The following is a 20,638-nucleotide window of genomic DNA, read 5'->3' as shown; positions in this document are numbered from 1 at the left end:
TTAATTATTATTTTTTGGCTATGCAACGTCATTGTAATGCCTATCGAAATAAAACTTAACATGTCTAGCAATATTAAATAATAACAACGTGTTCTTGCAAAAAGTTATTAGACTGCATTTCCCGTTTTACAAATAGTTGACGTCACTTCCGCTATTCCCAACTGTTTGTTTCGAAAACTTCCGGTGTGATATTACAGAAGTGGCGTTCCGTGTGGAAAGCGCAGTTCTTCTCTGTGTTTGTTTAACAATTTAATTCTGTTTATAAGATTCTTACGATATATAGACTCGTGATACTTTAATGTTAACTTCTCTGAAGCGTCCAGTCTACACAAGAAACGTCTTATAATTTCTATTGTTTTATTTGAAGTTTAGCGTTTGGTATGCTAAGTGCAAAAGAGGTTATACATATTATACCATACACAATCACGTACAGTACTGTTTTCGTGTATTCTAATAACAACATAAAAAAAAGACATAAGAATTGGGCTTGTGATTTCAACTCAAAAAGCTGATTGCTCTTTAATATTTGGAGGTGATTGTGGAGCGAGATCTGATCCATATTTATCCTCCAGAGCAGAGGCTGGCCGGTCTGTATTACTTTCTTCTGCAGATCTGCGGCAATGCTTACAAACGGTGTACAAGCCTTGTAAGAGGAAGAGCACAGAGATGGTGCTGTAGTATCCTCCATATACAAGAAACTGTAACAGAAGCGGCGAAATTAAAACAACAATGTAACGCATTTAAACAGGTTTCTTCAAATATTCCACATCTGAATAATTCATGGTATCCATAGATATCTCTCTCAAAAACCTTTATAACCTGCTGTATCATATTTGATACATCTAAACTATCAACATGTTCAAAACTTTCTGAAAAATGTGTACAAAATCTACTATATGCTTTAGGTCATCAAATTGATAGTTTATTGTTTAGTAAAATTATACAATTGTTCATTATCAGGCTGTGTTTCATGTGCATTTTTTATATTATTGGGACAATTGAGACTTGTATGCATTTTATGCAAGTAGCTCTTATACAGTAATACAAATAGAAGTTATCAGAATTTCAGCTTACATTTTGGCTATATAAGTATCTGCATCAAATTATTTTCTGTTATATTTTGTGTAAAGTTTCAATAAATTTTCCATTTCTAAATTTCACTAAGTTGTGAGAGCTTACCTGTGTCGCAATGTCCAGTCCCAGGGCTGAATTGTCCACCACAATAACAGTAAGTATAGTTTGAAGTGTTAGAGCAACAAAAGTGTTAATGCCAAAAGTTAGAGCATAACATTCCATAGAGAGGTTAACTGCTATCTGAAACCTTGCAGCAAAAAGGGGGAAAAAGTTAGAGTCAAGGAAATAATACCTGTATTCTTTTTTCATTACATATCTTATGCTTCCTATGTCCATTGTGTAATGACTAACTTACATTGTGACTGTGATGAGGAACATGTATGACGCTTTGAAGATAGCGTAGCCTGCGTAGCACAGCCAGATATTGTTGGTGAGGCCCATGAGGAACACACACCCTGCACCTACAGCAGAGAAAACACCCAGCGTGAGCTCGCCCCACACACCCCACTGCACTCTGATATAACCCACAGAGAAAGCTGCCGCTGCACCTGAAAACATGAATCACAATAAGGACATTAGACTGCATTTTTATTCTGTATGGCACTCAGAACTCATTCATGTTGCCTTTGTATGAATGTTCTTGTCAAGGCATCAAAACAGAGACATTCTCTTCTGCTGTAATTAAAGGGACTACTAACCAAACCCCTACTGGTGTAATTACTTAAATTATCTTCCCCCACACATACTGGGCTGCTGAATTCCTATGCAAACTGCATAACAATTAAGTGTTAAAAGTCTTCTGCACAATGCATATTATGATTCAATGTACGATTTGCTGATAAAGCAGGATTGGTTCGGCTAGGCATATTCTGATATCTTTAACTATAAAGATAAAGAATTTATTACGTTTTTGCTAGTTGTTTATGGTCTTTGAGTCTCAGATACACTCTTAAAAGTAAAGTTTCTTTATTAGCATCTATGGTTCAGAGAAGAACCTATAACATCCATGAAAACTTTGAAAGGTTCTTTATTGTGGAAAAAAAGGTTCTTTACCACTTTTAAAGGGATAGTTCACCTAAAATATAAAATAATAAAAAATCACTCATTTACTCACCCTCATGTTGTTTTAAACCTGTATGAATTTCTTTCTTTTATTGACACATAGTTACCCCCCCCCCAAATCTATGGAAGTCAATGGCTACCAGCAACTGTTTGGTTCTCTAAATTCTTTGAAATATCTTCTTTTGTGTTCCAGGAGTTTTCGTAGTGATGCCAATGAAGAACCCTTTTGGGTTCCTCAAATAACTTTTTTTTTTTAATTGAACAATGAAAAGGTTCCGGAGATGTTATAGGTTCTTCATGGATGCCAGTAAATAATAATAATAATAATTTTAAGAGTGTAAATCATTCAAATATTTTCACACTAAGAAAAAAAAAGGTTATTTTAAGAATGTTTTACTGAAAGGTCCTTTGGGGAACCCAAAATGGTTCTTCTATTGCGTTGCTGTGAAAACGCCCTTTTGGAAACTTATTTGTTTCCTTTATTTACTAAAATACTCCACAAAATGCCTCACCTACAAGTGTGCAGAGCGCCTCTACTCCCCCATTATACACAGAGGATGTACTGGAGGGCTCAATGTGGTCCCACATCAGCTGGACGTAGTTAAAGACCTGTCCATATCCAGCTGTAGCCAAAGCCCACCAGAGGGACCACTGCACTAGCCTTCTGGAGGAGTAGGACTCTTTGAGACTCTCCCACATTTGTTTTCCAGAGGTTTTAATGTTCCCCCAATCACAGCATGCTCCTGTAGCCTGCTTTCCTAGATCTGTTTCTCCCCCAAATGCATCTGTAACCTCATTCAGTGGGTCCATAGACACCTCCACCTTCTTAAAAAACATTCCTTGCTGAGGCATCGGCAGGGCCAAAGAAATACAGAAAGCTACTGACATTATGCCCAGAGTAATAGCGTTTACATGGAAGTAGCTTGTGTCAGCCAGTGAAATTAATAGCTGTCCTAATGTAGCTCCAAAGGTATATCCCGTCAGCATAGCACTGCGAACGTACCCTGTGGCCCGCTGGTAGCGTTCGGGAGGAATAACACTGTAGATATATGAAAAATAGGCCACTTCGGTGGAGGTGACCATTGCAAAGTTGAATTGTAGGTAGGTCAGAGCAATTAAACTGGTAGCAAAGCACAGAAGTATGTAATTTGTGACAAGAAAAAGACCTTGAATTACTATTAGAGGTTTATATCTAAGCAAATCTGTCAATAGGAGGACTGGGCAGAGCACGGCCAGATATGAGTACGTCCAGATGGGAAACAGGTAGTTTGTTACCTGGATAAAGGGAAAGAAGATTGTTTTTGGTCATTTGAATCAGAAACAGAAGGAAATGTTTTGGTAAATGATTTGAAACCAGTGTGGCTAGAGATAAGACGTGTAGCATGAGTGAGGCATCGCTATAGTAATCAATGGAGAAAGATAATGCTGTTAACCAATACATTGACTAGTTTTAGTTTAATTATAAGATTCTGAGGTTTGAGAACTGATAATATGATTACTTTTCACCCCAGAGAAAGGTTTGGGTAAGGACATATGTTTTCGAGGGCACCTATTATAATACATCTAGCTTTCAAAATCCAATCAGCACCAGACATTCATCCTTTATCATTCCCATTGTAACGGCAGTATTTGAAATACTAAATGCTTAGTTATTTGTTGGAGTAATTATAGTAGTTATGGTGTAAATTGTACTGTGTGTGCTTGTTTCTCACTGTTGTAATCTGTCTGAGCCCTTAAACAATCTCTCAGCCAATGTGGAAAAGCAAAAACAAAACAAAACAAAACCCAATACTCACCACTTCCTCTGAGATGTTTTTGGGTCCCACCAAGTAAGGAGTAAGGAAAGGCTCTGCCGGTCTGCAGTTGGCAAAGAAACCATAAAGAGAGAGCAACACAGTGGGAAAGACCCAGTCTGACCTCTTCATTTTCCTCCAGAAATTCATTTTTTATCTGCCTGTCTGTATTTTCACTACCACAAGATTATGTCTTTCATTTTAGGTTCAGTAGCTGTTGGTCTGGTGAATCTGTTGGTGTTTATGCTGTGCAGTGTAAAGTAAGCCTGATTTCCACATAAAGAGCAGTGCATGGTGGGTAAATGAATATATTTATGATGGAGACTTTGATCTGTTGATGTGTGCGTATGTGTGTTTGTGTTGATAAAAAAAAAAAAATACAAAAATTTGAGATTTGAATTCGTTAACTGTATTAATTCATGTTTATCTCTATAGCACTTTTTACCATACATATTGTTTCAAAGCAGCTACAAATAAATAAACAATAAATAAGCAAACTACAGATATAAGAGCACAGGGTTTACAGTAGCTTGAGAAAATTGAGAATATTTTAAAATGCGTGTCGTAAATAGTATGTCATATTTTCAGTTTCATAATTGTATCGTATTGTATTTTTTATTATTTTAAAATAGCCTTATAAGAAAAAAAAGTGCAATTATTCGATCTCATGAAAACGTAACTATTTTACGAGGTGGCGATGTCGTATGAACTCACGCGATGCTATTCTGACGAAACCGTACGAATTCCTAATTAACCATTCATAATAAAATAGTTATGAATAGTAAAAAACACGCAGAACCTGCGCATGCGCGGTAAGCAGCACGTGTGTTTCGTTACCTTAGTAACGGTTTGTTGACAAACCTTCAGTGGCGTGATGAGACTGAAACGGCTACATATACGATACTACCCACCAGGTAATATACATATTTAAAGTTTTATATTGTATACCATTCACCTAGTACAGGTTCAATCTGACACGGCAAACGATTTGATTCGCCTGTTTTGTTGTTGTGCAGGAATATTCCTGGACTATGAGAAAGGAGGGCAGCTCAGGACGAAATCCATCGATCTGTTAAACTTGACTCCAGAGTATGACTGTCAAACTAGTTCACTCATAACTACACCTTCATATTCCTCCGTGTTGTGATGTCTAGGATACACTTTAAAATAATGTTCTACTTGTTAACAGATAACTGACTACCTGTTCATCTGATAATCAAGTCTACATCTTGTTTATACTGTTTTCCTTCTCTAGGACGGATGTGAATGAGTTACTGTCAGACATTAGAGCAGCTGAACCTCTCATCACCTCATCCTGCGCTGAACAGGTGAAAGCCCTGATCTGCAAACTACAAGAGAAAGTCGGCCAAAAGGATGACCGCAAGTTCTACCTTTTCAGGGTAAAAGAAATACTGACCGGTCATGCAAATTTGGGTCATGCATATTTGATGTATTTTGCATATTGTGATTCAATTCTGAAAAAAGTCTTCATCTCTAGGGTAATATAGTGACAGCAGTGTTAGAATTCATCAAAAACTACTTTAAAGGAATAGTTTGCCCAAAAATGTACTGAATATGAACTCACCCTCAGGCCATCTAAGATGTAGATGAGTTTGTTTCTTCATGGGAACAGATTTAGAGAAATTGCTCGCCAATGGATGCTCTGCAGTGAATGGGTGCCGTCAGAACAAGAGTCCAAACAGCTGATAAAAACATCACAATCATCCACAAGTAATCCACACCACTCTAGTCCATCAATTAACATCTTGTAAAGTGAAAAGCTGCCTGTTTGTAAGAAACAAATCCATAATTTTAATTTCAAACAAGTCTTCTATCCATTTCTCTAGTGAAAACCTTGTCTTGTCAGAATTCACTAGAGGAAGTGTTATTATTGACTTGTCCAGAATCGACGGTTTGAAGTTAAAGCATCTTAATGATGGATTTGTTTTTGACAAACATGCAGCTTTGGCCTCAAGAGAAGATGTTAATCGGTGGATCAGAGTTTTGAGGATTACATTTTGATGATTGTGATAGTTTCTCATTCTGACGGCACCCATTCACTGCAGAGAAACCATTGGTGAGTGATTGATATAATGCCAAATTTATCCAAATCTGTTCTGATTAAATAAAACAAAAACATCTACATCTTGGATGGCCTGAGGGTGAGTAAACTTTAAGCAAATTTTCATTTTTGGGTGAACTATGTTGCTACTTCTTTTATATTCATATATTTTAATATATTCCCTTTTTTATAATTGAGAGACATGCCGGTTGTACTATTATTAATTCATTTGTCACACAGCACGACTATTTACAAGGACTTTGTGAAGAATCCATGATATTTAATTATTGAACATTACATCATTATTTAATCCAAACTTCCATTCTGCTGCTTTTGTTCATTACCACCACAATTACATATAATTAAATGCATTTGAATGATTTTCTAACAACATTTACTCTGATCAACACGTCTTAGATCGATATTACCCACTAGGTGGCAGCAGAGGGAAAACTGCTGTTTTTGAACATCAAAGCCATAATAATTATGTATGGAAATTACACAGTCAAGCTTATAGATTTGAAATGAATTAATGTGGTTAAGTGCATCCCCCCACCCCTAGTATTAATCTTCTCTGTCTTCCTCTACAGGCACTTCAGGCTCATATCTTGCCCCTGACAAATGTAGCCTTTAATAAATCAGGATCGAGGTGAGTTTATCAGCTGTGCTCACATGCCTGCTCTCCCTCCCTCCCTCCCTCTAATTCTGCCTCTCTCCTTTACTTTCCGTCTGTTTGCAGTTTTATAACCGGAAGCTATGACAGGACTTGTAAAATATGGGACACAGCATCCGGAGAGGAGCTGCACACTTTGGAGGGTCACAGGAACGTTGTGTACGCCATCGCCTTCAACAACCCTTACGGGTAACAGCAGGGCTCTTGCGCATTGGATCACTCATGCCCCGAATCCTTCAGAATGGCTTGCCCTTCATCTTTCCCTTGGTTTTTTTGTTGTATGAAATAGTGAAAAGCACTCTCAGTCACCTCTCTGTCTCTTTCTGCAGGGTTAGGGCACGGCAGGGTAACTGGTGTTGTTATTACAATGGGACCATTTGTCACTTTGAGTCATAACAGGAGCCCTTGTCCTTTTTTTTCTCTCTCTCTCTGCCCTCTTTCTCGCGCTCTCTCTCGTTTTCTCTCTCAGAGACAAGGTTGCCACAGGCTCCTTTGACAAGACCTGCAAATTGTGGAGTGCTGAAACAGGAAAGTGTTTCTACACGTTTAGAGGGCACACAGCAGAAATCGTACGTCTGCATTCTCACTGCATTCACTCTAGTATCAGCGGTTTAAAGAACAGTTCACCTCAAAATGATAATTCTGTCCTCACTGACTGTCATTCCAAGCCTGTATGACTTTTCTTCTTCAACAAAATTAAATCTATTATTGCATGTGTCTGATTGTGTTCATCGGTTTTTTGGGGTAGTTTTTCTTTCTTTCTATTATTTTAAAAATAATTAGGACAGGACATCTAACACAACAACTTTAGGGGGCCTAAATTGGATTTCAAAAGACAATAGTGTAAAGGGAACGTTATCTGAGCCCCTAACTAAAGTGGACCAAAATGAGACCCAATCCACTTTCAAGGTCAATGACAGTGTGAATGCAAATAACATGTTTATTTTATATATTTCTAACTGAAATAAAATGGCTGGCAAGGCCATTTAACACATTAGGGGATGCATATTCAAACACATAGGGTCCCATCTCTTAGGGGGCACCAAATTAAGTATGTTGAACAAATTGTGTCTGTGGGTTTGACTTAGGATGCCAAAGGTGGCAGAAGCTTTTGGAATTTAGCAGACACCATTTGTTCTATTAATCTCATATACTGTCTCTGTTTTCTGTGTGTATCTACTATTAGGTCTGCCTGGCCTTTAACCCTCAGAGTACCTTGGTTGCTACGGGCAGCATGGACACCATGGCTAAATTATGGGATGTTGAGAGTGGGAAAGAGGTGTCCACATTGGCAGTACGTCTCATCCTGTGGTTTTTCTGTATTCTTGTTATCATAAACATAGCCACCTATCCTGCTTAATTATTTCCCCCTCATCTGTTTATCTCCTACCGGGATTTTTAATGATTTCTTTCAAGTGATGAGTGAAAATTCATCCATGCGTGTGTTTATTAATGGATTTGTCATCAAATCTGTCATTACGACCATTTATGGGATAATTCATGCATTCCACTTTTAGTCGAATGGCAGCGTACCGAATACAAACAGATGCGTCATGTAACGCAGTCTGAACCGGAGCTGTATAGATGTGAGAAACGTGCCACGGGCCAGAGGGAGAGGGGAAGAGACGGAGCGTTTGGAGGTCTTCTCCTCGCCGCATGTGTGTGTGTGTGTGTGTATGCTACGTAATTACCCCTCTTTTAACTCTCCAATTATTTCTCTATGAATCTAAATTATGAATAGCTCAGTGAGTTCTTACCGATGAATTGGGGAAATTAATATGATATTTCTTTGCTAAAGGGAAAAAAGGCCACCTTTCTATTAGAGCTTCCTCTCTCCACTCACAGCGTTTCTCTATTCAACACTTTCTCAGGGTCACTTCGCCGAGATCATCTCTCTCTCCTTTAACACAACGGGTGATCGTTTGGTCACGGGGTCTTTTGACCACACTGCCATTCTGTGGGACGTTTCTACTGGCAGGTCAGTGTGTACTTCACAGTTAATGTTGTAACTTCCTTGTCACTACAATCCTGGACAATATTTAAATCTCTTAATTGCCTTGAATGCACAGAGATGTCACTGCAGCACTGATATAGACAACACTATAAATAAATAGAATACAGCAAGATTTAGACTTTTTAGGTCCTTAATTTGTGCAAGTTCAGATTTTTTAAGACCTGTAGAAACTCTGAATGAATTGGACTTGGCTTTTCAGACAGCGTAATGGATTTTGTCTGTCTCTTCTAGCAAAGTTCACGTTCTCACAGGTCACCGAGGAGAAATCAGCTGCGTTCAGTTCAACTGGGACTGTTCCCTCATCGTCACGGCCTCTCTGGATAAAACCTGCAAGGTTAATGTCTCTCTTCACTCTCTAATTTTCATTCTGTCTCGTAAAAGAGCCTCTTAAATTAGGATTTCTTTTCCCCTGGGGTCCTTGTATAACAATCTTGCATCCAAATTTAGCTTTTCCCTTACCAGGGTTTGTCGTTTGCATCAGAAGCAGCGTGATAGCAAGATGCTGAATCAAATGAATTTGGTTGTCATTTGTTTTTATTTATATATTTATGTAGCAAGCTTTCAGACAGTAAATCTGGAACAAGATGTTTTTCCAAATGGTCTTTTTGAGTTTCGAGTTCTGAAACCAGGTTTACATGGAACACGACTGAACTCTTATTACTTCAAAAGATGAAGGACAATTCTATTTTTCATGATGTGACCCCTTTAATGTTTTCATGTTTTTTTTTTTTTACATGCTGCATTCACTTTCATCTGAGTAACTCTCTTCCTCTGATTGTCTGTCTGTTAGAAGTGTGAGGGCTCTTAATTATTCAGCACAGTCTGATGTTTCTCAAAAACACAGTGAGACAAAGTCTTCTCACAGGTTTTTACAAGTGTCGGTGTCAGTTCATTTGGTGGAGTGTCTGTGGTTAGATAATAGCACTGAGATGTCTGCATGCATGTGTCTGTGTTAAATTAAGAGAATTCCTTTGAAGGGGACACACACTGCACCCTTCACAGCACTCACCCTTCATGAGTGAGCAGGGCAAAGCGATGCCCACTTTCTAATGGAATTCACTCAATCTGGCTAATACACAGTGAGGTTATTTCGGGTCGTGGTGTGGTTTGTGTGTGTGTTACATAACAGGTTGTGTGTGTGTAGGTGTGGGACGCAGACAGCGGTCAGTGTTTGGCTACTCTCTTGGGTCATAATGATGAAGTGCTGGATGTGTGTTTTAACTACACCGGTCAACTGATCGCTACAGCCTCTGCTGATGGTGAGACATCTCAATCCCCACACATCACAACCCTCTCATATCTTACACAACCCCAAAACATACAAAACATTTTGACTAAAGGTCATTGCACACTGAATCCGAAATTTTCGCAGGCGTTTTTCAGTTTTTTCGTATTCCCCATCCTTTCCTATCAAAATGTATGCTACGGATGCAAAAACGCAGAAAATTGAACCTGATCCGAATTTTATTTTGCAATTTTTTATTTTTATTTTTTTCATTTACAATATTACAGAGCTCTGCACATGACACGCAGGAATAAAAATGATATATCGTGGCCACAAATTAAGAACTTGTTAATTCATAGCCATGATTTACTAATTGGTTCCCTCGATTTAGTAAATCGTGGCTACGTTTTACAAATTAGTAAATGATGGCTTAATTCATGGCAACATTATATACCCCCCCCCCCCCCCCCCCCCCCCCCATGTTATGTGCAGGGCTCCATACAAGATAGATTTCATGCCAACTTGAAGTACAAAGTAGCACATCTTACCCCACTCACATCTAACTTGATTTTGTGACCTGGACATGCTTTTGTGAGATTGATCTATAATCGAGTCTGATCATGTGTTTTTGTGCACAGGTACATCAAGAGTGTTCAGCGCAGAAACCTTCCAATGTTTGTGTCAATTAGAGGGCCATAAAGGAGAGATATCAAAGGTAAGAAATCACATTATCTCTCCATCCTCGGCCTGTCACTCTAGCTTGAGACACAATAATCCTCTCGTATCTCTTCACTCAGTCTCTTTCTTGGTCTGCTCAGGCGCTCATTTCCTGTCTAGGTCCCTTCCTGTTTATATCCACCTGTTCTGCCCTCTTGTTTCCATCCCAGCATCCTGCCTGTCGTTCGTCATCTTCTCTGCATATTCATATGGCCGTTTGCATTCTTATTGCTCTCTTCATCTCGTCTTTTCTCAGGCCTATCCTTAAACCATCTTGCCATAATATCCTCTCCTTTCTTTTCCATCCCCCTCCGGACAGTCATCACCATCAGCAGAACATTTCCATTTCCTGTATAGAGGTGATAACTCAAGTACACTCGTACACACTCGGTTCTTCAGCGCTATAATAAAACGCCTGTCATACCGACACGGGTCAGATTCAGTTCAGCTGTCTCTCTCGCGCTCTTTCTCCTCCCGTTTTTCTCCTGCTCGTTGAAATAGGATGTTCCACATGCAAAACAAAAAGTAATTGTTTTATGATGGAATATGATGAAGGGCCATCCCGACGCATTATCATAACAAAAGGCAGAAATATAATTAGCTTTTTATTTTCTCCCTCTCTCGCCGTAGGTGTGTTTTAATCCGCAGGGGAGCCGCGTTTTGACGGCGAGCGTGGATAAGACAGCTCGTGTGTGGTGCGTGAACACGGGAGCGTGTTTGCAGGTGCTGGAGGGACATTCTGATGAGATCTTCTCCTGCGCTTTCAACTATGAGGGAGACACCATCATTACAGGCAATTACACGCACCTGCGTAACACTCATAAATCCACAAATGTAATCATACGTCAGTAATTTCATGCCTTGTTGTCAATTTGTTTGCAGGCAGTAAAGACAACACCTGCAGGATCTGGCACTGAGAGAGCGGCCTGAACTCTGATCTTACAGTATTCCTATCTCTCTTTTGTTTAAGATTGTGTGTCATCTTGTCACACTGCTGTAGTATTTCAGTTCACAGAGAACATGTATGTGTGGAGGACATTATGGTAACGCTTTGCTGTAAGCTGTTATGGATAATGCATTGCAAAGGTGTTTTAATATTATTATAATTTATTATAACTGTGATTATTCATGAGATACAATGCATTGCAAGGTGCATTACAAGGCATAATTAATGCATTTAAAATACTTTTATAAAGCATTATAATATAGGGCTTTGAGTTAAAGTGTTCCGAACATAATTTTTGCCTTTATTTTTTCCCCTTAATGAATATTCTGGGTCAAATACAAGTTAAACTCATGCTGTCAATTATCACAAAAAAAAATGAATGATTCTTATCGATTTAATAAACCAAAAATAATGATATATAATGGAAGTCAGTGGGAAAACTGTTGCTCTATCGACTTTCAATTTAAGTGCTTGCTTGTCAACATTTTTTTTTTTTTGATTGTACAAACTTTAATATGAAGTCAGGTATTCAATATTAAGGCTTACTATATTAAATCACAATTATTTTCTGGTGTATTGATCCTGGAATATCTCCTTTTTAGCTAGCAAGTCTATTTTTAAGTTAAAGGAATAATTCACCCAAATATGAAAATTCTCACTCTCAGGCCATCACAGATGTACAGTATATGAGTTTGTTTCTTCATCAGAACACATTTGGAGAAAAGTAGCATTCCATCACTTGCTCAGCAATGGATCCTCTGCAGTGAATGGGTGCCGTCAGAATGAGAGTCCAAACAGCTGATAAAAACTTCACAATAATACACAAGATTCCAGTATATCAATTAAGCGAAAAGCTGTGTTTGTAAGAAACAAATCAATCATTACGGCGTTTTAACTTTAAACCATCACTTCTGGCCAAAAATTGACTCCATTATCTATGATAATGCTTCTTTCCAGGGAAAAATGTTCTGTTGTCTTCTGATATCAAAATCCACCCATTTTCACTTCATAAGACTTTAACTGATGGACTGAAGTGGTGTGGATTACTTTGTGGATTATTGTGATGTTTTGATCAGCTATTTGGACTCTCATTCTGACGGCACCCATTCACTGCAGAGGATCCATTGCTGAGGAAGTGATGCAATGCTACATTTCTCTAAATCTATTCTGATGAAGAAATTAACATTTTAGGTGGCTTGAGGATGAATAAATGCTCAAAAAAAGTTTCATTTTGGGTGCACTATTCCTTAAACAGCTGTGTATATAATCTCATTTATTCAAACGTGTGGCTCTTTTCAAATAAAGGCTGTTGACATCAAACTCACAAATTTTATTTTGAAAAGATAAATACATTCAGGTATACTGTGACAGACTGGATACAGTTGTGTGTCTTCAACGCTGATATTAAAACACATTACTATTATGTTACTATGCGGAGAAAACCATAACGCCACCAGATTTCACGTTTACACGTCAACTTTTACGTGACAAAACTAAACTTTTATATTCAAACTTTTACAGTAGTCTGGTGAGACTTTCAGTGCTGTGATCCCATCCGTCTGCGTCTTTGCGATCATAAAACAAAAAAACTGACATTTCCATTTGCCCAAAGATACAATAGCTCACAGTCTAAACTATTTACATCTAGCCAAAATAAAATCTCTTAAATAACAGTAGTCACACAAAACTAAACATACAATTCAGTCTCAGAGGTACAATAAAATGACCGAACGTGTTCGCCAATGTAAACTTAAAACAACAAAGTGTGTTTGGAATGGGATCTCACTATATTTCACACTTTAAATACAAACATTTAAGTATCTTTAAATCCCCACACCAGAGCTCGCACGTCCGTTATTCTTGATAAAAAGTCACGTTGTGCATCTGAAACGGGTTTGTTGTACAGTAAAAATCTGCAAGCTACAAAACGTCAAGGCTGATTGGTCGGTTTAAACCATGTTCCTCTAACCAGTGCTGGCTCGTGACCGGTGGATCTAACGTGGCGTGCGCATAAAGACAGGAACATGCGTAATTTAAAGGGAAATATCCTTAAATCACAATCTATGCGAATGTGCATCTCTAGCACATATTTATGGACAAGGCATTTCTTCCTACAGTATATCCCATAATTCCTGTGATCTAGCAAAGACATATACAAGTGTGACAGAGATGGTGGAATGCAAGCTGTGAATCTTAAGGATATCAAATGTGGATGTGCTGGTGGTCAGAGAGGGCAAGTTCGGTACTAAGGAAACCTCATGCTAAGGATCTTGGGATTGGGAGCCGTTACTGTGTGCGAGTGTGTTGTAAACCTAGCTATCCTGTGATAAACAGAGTTTCACAGCTGAGCTCTAGAAAAACGTGCTGATGTACAGTCATGGCGGTGGCTGTGGATGAGTCTGTGGGATCTATAAACAGTTTTCTTGTGTGAGGGTGTATTAGCGGCTCAAATGGGATTGGTATTTGGTGTTTTCACACTAGCTCCTGACTATATATGTGTGCTAGCACAAGACGGATATGTGGCGTCTTCAGCTCCTGGTCTGTAGATGGGTGGCGCTCTAGCGCTTGGTCTTCAGTATCCAGTCGAACAGGCTGGGCACGGGCCGTCCTCTGTGCTCCAGGTCCTGGTGGAGCTGACAGAACTGAGCCACGGCGCTGAACAAGTCACCAACACGCCAAGCCTTCTGACCTGCCAACTGCACCACTCTGTGGAACTGAGAAACAAACACACGCTGTTCAGTTCTTCATGAGCCACGATCATCTTTATCAGCAGTGAGTGCAGTTATACCACTTATTTTAGTGTCATTGATATACTATTATATATATATATATATTTTTTTTTTATATATTTTGAATTAAAATTTATTTTAAAGTATTGTTTTGTCATTTTGTTGTTTTTAATTGTCTAAACATATCTATTGTGTAAGAAAATGAAAAAAAAGCCCATTCTTATTTCAGTTTTAAGTAATGAAAATGCTTATTTGAGGTTTTAGTGTTAGTTAACAATAATAATCCTGTTATACCAATATTCTTTTTTTTTCAATTTTAAAATGTACACATCAATTTTGTTTTTGCAGCATACATGTAACAGTAATACAAAACAACACCAATTATGTCCAATTGCGAAAGCCATGCAGAACAAATGAAGAACAAAATAGGTTACACTTTATTTTAAGGTGTCCTTGTTACAGTGTAATTATAACTACATGAACTTGCTATATGGTTAGAGTTAGGATTAGGGTTTTGTTTAGGGTTGCTTGCATGTAATTATCCATAATTTATTGTTGTTATAATAGTAAATACATGTAACTTGTGTAACGTTACCAATACACATATATATATATATATATATATATATATATATATATATATATATATATATATATATATATATATATATACACTATATGGACAAAACTATTGGGACACCTTACAATTAAACCAACAGTGACTTTAAAGGGGACATTAGACGCAAAATTAACTTTTACGTGGTGTTTGGATATTAATGTGTCTTAGTAGTGTGTGGACACAACCACCCTACGATAACAAAAAAATCATCCATTCCTCTTTTTTTAATACCAAAAAAACCTAGACAATCTCAATTTTCAAGCAGTTTTAGGGATGTCATACTGCTCAGGCCCCACCCACAACTGCTGACAGACTGCCCCATATTAGCATATTTCCGCCCTCAGCCAGTTGTACTCTCTCCACCATTTCCTATGCACTCGATCAGCTGTAAGCAATGCATGTGTTTTGTAGTTGGATGTAAAAGTCAACACAAGACTCTTAATTTTCTCCCCACATCAGAGCCACTGAGAACGCAGTGGATTAGTTTTGGTTTTGATGGTAATGCACCACTGAATACACAAAAAATGGAAGAGGGGGTGGAGTGAGCAGTAGCTCATTATCATTTAAAGAGCCATGCACCGAAACAGCTTGCTGTGAACAGAGCTGTTTTTGACAGGGTAAAAAGAGTTTTACGTGACCATTGAGAAATTTTAACCAAAGTATGTAGAAGACATTTCACGAAGACCCTAAAGAATCATCCCGACTTGTGGAAAATGGGCATCCGATGTCCCGTCCCCTTTAACAACATCGCATTCTAAATACATAGACATTTATATGGAGTTGAGAGCTTCCACTCTTCTAGGTTTCCAAAAAGCACAACAATAATTTTTATAAGCGTATTGGTTTATTTAACTATTGCATATATGTGGCCTAATGGTTAGAGAGTCAGTCTCGTAATCCAAAGGTTGCGGGTTCGAGTCTCGGGCCGGCAGGGATTGTAGGTGGGGGGAGTGAATGTCCAGCGCTCTCTCCACCCTCAATACCACGACTGAGGTGCCCTTGAGCAAGGCACCGAACCCCCAACTGCTCCCCGGGCGCTGCAGCATAAATGGCTGCCCACTGCTCCGGGTGTGTGTGTGTGTTCACTGCTGTGTGTGTGTTCACTGCTGTGTGTGTGTTCACTGCTGTGTGTGTGCATGTTGGATGGGTTAAATGCAGAGCACGAATTCCGAGAATGGGTCACCATACTTGGCAGTATGTCACTTCACTTCACTCATATGAGCTATGAATGATAAAAACAGCATAAACTCTACTGGCTTCTACTGTTTCAAAATTCATGTTTGAGGTACGAGTGTGTGTAATTTGTGTTGTCCAACAAAATGTGAAAGTCTCCTCAAGTTATTTTACTCACAAATCGAAAAAAACTGCTATTCTAAAAACGCATTAGAAATTCCAGAGCGAATCCATGCTAATTGTTTTTCAGGGTTTAGGACTACAAACTGCACAGCTCTACACCCCTGGAGCCTTGCTGAAGGACACAGTGACGAAGGACTTATTCCTTTGCAGGGCTCAAAACACTGCCTCCATACACTCTACACTTCATCCAATTTTCCCTAAAAACAGTTCATTATGTTTTCAAATTGTAAAATGCTAAATTGTTGTCACATGAACATACTGCATTCATGTTGCATGTTTTCATCAGTAAAATGAGAATAATGGCCAGTTGGATTTCACAGTTTGTTTATTTTTATTTTGTATTTATTTAGAATGTTCTGTTCTGATTCTGCACAATGGATTTAAATACTGTAAAATGTAAGCAAAGTTTACTCCGTTTACCACTGCTCAGAGTACTAAACTCTTATTGCTAGCTATAATCAAATTATGCAAAATATTTAAACATGGAGAGCCTGGAGACTGAATGACAAGCCCTGAAATCTGTGTAGTTCTGTGGGTGCAAATTCTGCTCGGACCTGGTTAGTTATTCTAACAAACGCACAACCTCCATTTGTCCTCACCTTAGCGAGATTGTGCTCCTGAGTCTTTCTGAAGTAGAGCGCCGGCACGCCGAGCTCAGACGCAGCAATCCACTGCAGCGCCGCTCTCAGTTCTCCATCCACACACTCTGAATCCATGTCAAAGTTCAGCACCAGGAGCTCCCGCTGACAGCTGCTGCCTGCTGTGGACAGACCGGACGTGACTTCTGAGAGACAAAACCAGACCGCTCACTTTCAGACACTACTCTGAGTGGGATTTCTGTAGATCTAATATGTTGCAAGCAGAATCTAATGGAAAGGTAAGGTGCAGAAATGAGTAGCTCTAATAAACATGCATCTTTTAACACTCCGAGGACATTTTTAACAGAAAAATGCAGCATTTTTAAAACTTCATTGGAATAGTGTGAAACTTGGTAAAGGTTTTGGGACTTACACACACACACACACACAAAAAGTAATTACAGTTGTACTGTTAGCGGTCAAAAATGTCAGCATTGGAAAATAATAGGAGGTAAAATTCATCTAGCGGAAATGTTTGGTACTGCACACAAACAAACCTTACTGAAAGCTCATTTGTGAGATATCAACCTCAAATTTGCAACACAACTTCTTAAGATTTATAGCTTTCGTTTACTAAGTTTTAGAGTAAAACATGTTTCGGAAAATATTTATTTCATATCAGTTAGGATTATTTAAAATAGTATTTTTGTGCATTTTTCATTATACACTTAGATTTTTTTTCACTTTTTCAACTGTATTAATTTTATTATTGTGTATATAAAGGCTAATATGAATTCAGCTTTTTAGTCACATTTTAGTAAAAATGAGACACTAAATTTTTGGAGTAGCACATGTTGTTGTGTGCTAATGAGGATAATGATTTGCACATTTTAGGGAGAAAAGAAAGGCATCGGCTATTAGCACTAAGTGCAAATAGCATATTTTTTTAGTGACAGATGCTATTTACACTAAGTGCAAATAGCAATGAATTCTATTTACACCAAGTGAAAATAGCAGTATTTTTTAACTATATGCTATTTACACTAAGTGCAAATAGCTATAGATTCTATTTACACTATGTTAAAATAGCAAGATTTTCTGCTATTTATACTACTTATTGCAAATAGTGGCAATTATCTGCACCTCAGTATTGAAGTACATTAGAAAACAGTACGCAATAATAACGTACTGAGTGTAAATTATAATTTTAATTCAAATGTATTAAATGGATGCCACCTTATTGGGACAATAAAGCCCTCCCTACACCTACCCTAACCTTACCCGATACTTTATTTTCAACTTTTTGATTATTTCCTTAATTTTTATTGAAAATAAATGCCTTTCTGATGCGATATGAGATTTGAAAAGGGAGAAAAAAATGTTTGGCAAAAGGTGGGATCGAACTCGGGTCGCTCGCGTCAAAAAAGCATGCGCCTTACCATCTGTAAACATCTGTTAGTGTAAATAGCCTTTGCCAACAAGATGGGCTATTTGCACTTAGTGTAAATAGACACTCCGGAAAAAAAAAAAACGTTCTCAACTGTCATTGCTTGTCTTATTGCACAAGCCAATGATGAGCTGTCATCAGATGATTCATGATCTCATGTGCCGCTTCTTTTTTTCCCATTTTTTTTTTCCTTCTCTATATTATTAAAAACAAACAAACAACGTCTAAAATGTTTTTTTCTTTTGTGGATGTCCCAATCAGGATACAGGATTTGCAATTTTCAGAAAGTTTGTTTAAATGCTCATGTTACATTTTGGTTGCACTGATGAGTTAATAAAAGTATAACTTGCATTGTAAAATAGGCACATAATTAGTGTTACTTTAGAATCATTAAGATACTATTATAGTTTTTATTAACTGTTCGATACAATTTTCATTTTTATACTTTTTGTTTTCATTTTAACTTTTGTTTGATTTAATAATTTTGTTGTGTTTGCCATTTGTATTATTTTTTCAAATATGTATATATAGTTTTTATTCATTTTCATTTCAGTTTTATTTATTTTATACAAAATTATTTAAATAAAACATGAAACAAAAATAAAACATCAAACTGCTAATAAAAACTAAATGTGACAAAATATTAGTTTAATATTTTCATTTGATTTCAGTTAAAGTTTAATAAATGTTAACAAAGTAATAATTTTTTAATGGTTTTATTTTAGTTTAGCACATAATATTGTAATATCTTGATTGCAATCAAATCATGGCATGTTTTGAAGTATCACAAAATATAGTATCATTCGCTATTAGAATTGATGTCAGATCATATTGTGACGAATCGTCTGATTTACAGGCCCTAGTAACGCATTGTAAATTCACATTATAAAGTCAAAAGTCAACATTTGTGGCAGGTGGAGAACTTTACTTTAATATCCACTGTTCTATATGAATGTGGATCAGTGTGAATGATAAAGAGCTCATGGGAAATAAAGAGAGAGGGGCTTAAACATTCACACAGCCCACCGTCTCACTGATAAAGCCTATTGTTTTACAGTCATTCTAGGAAAGGTGGGATAATCTCTTCTCCCTCCCACTTTTCTCGACTTAGAACATTTTTCTCTGTTTTTAGCTTATCTCTTCAAAAGCAATTCAAGCAGTTCTTTATTTTCTTTGCCTCAGTAATATTTATTTCATCATGACATCTCTATCCTCCTCCTCAGCCCTCCGAAAACGTAAAAATCTGTTCCAAAATTAATCTGTCCTCTGTTTTCTTGCTCTGTCTTCCCATTTTAACACCCTCTCCTCATCCCTCCATCTCTCTCCCAGCAGGATGATGCTTAGCCTGTCAGCTCCTGTGTCTGAACATCTCTTTTGTTCTCCTGCATGTGAATGAGTCATTTGTGAGGTGCGAGTCTGTGCTGGCAATACAAAAGTCTCTTTAGCTTTCTCTCTCTCTGCTCGAGAGCGTCTGTCCGTCTGCCAAACACTAGAAGCACACTAAGCGATGAGGGGCAGAGGGCAAGCAACGCTGCTCAGTAAGACACACTGTACGCTGATTCAAGAGACGAGAGCATGTAGATGTTACTCAGATAGAGGAGCTCAAAGATTAAAGGCCAATCACACGAACAACAGAGAGAAAAATGCATCAAGGCCAGAACAGGGCTGTACAGTGCCACATTTGTGCTTGCAATCTTTAAAATGATAATAAGGAAAACTATTTTAAACCATTTGTATGTGTAAGGTACTGTACTAATACTATTTTATTTACAGTGAAAAATTACAATGCTCATATGTATGTCTTTCTTCATTTTCAAATGTTAAACCATCAAGCTTTTCTTTTGGCAGAAAACTGCAGGGAGCTCTTTCCAAAGCTTCTCTTTGTTGAGAACCGCTGGTTTATAAGTGCTTCTCAAGTATGGAAAGATGGTTGGCGCATGTTGTGTTCCCAAATGAACGTTAAATGACCCAAACTCAAAGCTAAAGCAGAGATGGGTTGATGTGGAGCAGCATTTTCTGTGAACCGAGCCTCTCTGAGACGCTGCAAGCACCAGCAGATCACGAGCTGCTCATGTGTAAAGGAACACAGTGCCACGCTTCACTCTGAAACACGCAACACATTTATTTATTTTGCATTTGCATGACGCTGGTTGTATTTTGATTAATTTTGCAGCCTATTGCAATGTTTGTTTGTTTGTTCCCGCAATGCATCATGTTAAATTTTGGCTCAGAAGCATCCCGCCCACTCACGCTGCCCCCTCAGATTTCAGAGCCAAATGCATTTGAATAATTACATTCAATAACTCCCAAATCAAGTTCTAGAGACTATCCTATATCACAATT

General features: G+C 37.9%; 3 protein-coding genes across 5 annotated transcripts in view; 1 reads left to right on the top strand and 2 right to left on the bottom strand.

Annotated features, from left to right (window-relative positions):
• Positions 1-500: 500 nt before the first annotated feature.
• Positions 501-4,079, bottom strand: LOC306888249 (thiamine transporter 2-like; the record flags this gene model as incomplete). The annotated part of the gene is made up of 5 exons (XM_079446449.1): positions 501-698; positions 1,180-1,321; positions 1,430-1,622; positions 2,649-3,411; positions 3,933-4,079. 5 exons carry the CDS (start codon positions 4,077-4,079, stop codon positions 501-503), a joined length of 1,443 nt encoding a protein of 480 aa, XP_079302575.1.
• A 673-nt stretch (positions 4,080-4,752) lies between these two features.
• On the top strand, positions 4,753-12,883 carry LOC306888189 (uncharacterized protein). Its single transcript, XM_079446369.1, has 13 exons — positions 4,753-4,843; positions 4,946-5,018; positions 5,185-5,329; positions 6,582-6,640; positions 6,731-6,853; positions 7,134-7,233; positions 7,851-7,958; positions 8,536-8,642; positions 8,910-9,012; positions 9,823-9,937; positions 10,542-10,618; positions 11,251-11,413; positions 11,503-12,883. Exons 1-13 carry the CDS (start codon positions 4,804-4,806, stop codon positions 11,535-11,537), a joined length of 1,248 nt encoding a protein of 415 aa, XP_079302495.1. The 5' UTR covers positions 4,753-4,803; the 3' UTR covers positions 11,538-12,883.
• The window catches only part of LOC306888188 (A-kinase anchor protein SPHKAP), a 50,108-nt gene continuing 42,347 nt past the window's right edge, over positions 12,878-20,638 (bottom strand). For 2 of the 3 annotated variants that reach the window (XM_079446366.1, XM_079446367.1), the window contains 2 exons: positions 16,870-17,054; positions 12,878-14,280 (listed from right to left, as the gene is read on the bottom strand). In XM_079446366.1, coding sequence (XP_079302492.1) covers positions 14,125-14,280; positions 16,870-17,054 — 341 coding nt within the window. In that variant the 3' untranslated portion in view covers positions 12,878-14,124. The remainder of the gene's footprint in view (positions 14,281-16,869; positions 17,055-20,638) is intronic. The other variant, XM_079446368.1, reaches the window with a different exon arrangement.

The sequence above is a fragment of the Barbus barbus genome, assembly GCF_936440315.1.
Source record: "Barbus barbus genome assembly, chromosome: 22".
Taxonomy (NCBI): Eukaryota; Metazoa; Chordata; class Actinopteri; order Cypriniformes; family Cyprinidae; genus Barbus; species Barbus barbus.
This window is presented reverse-complemented; position numbering and strand designations above follow the sequence as displayed.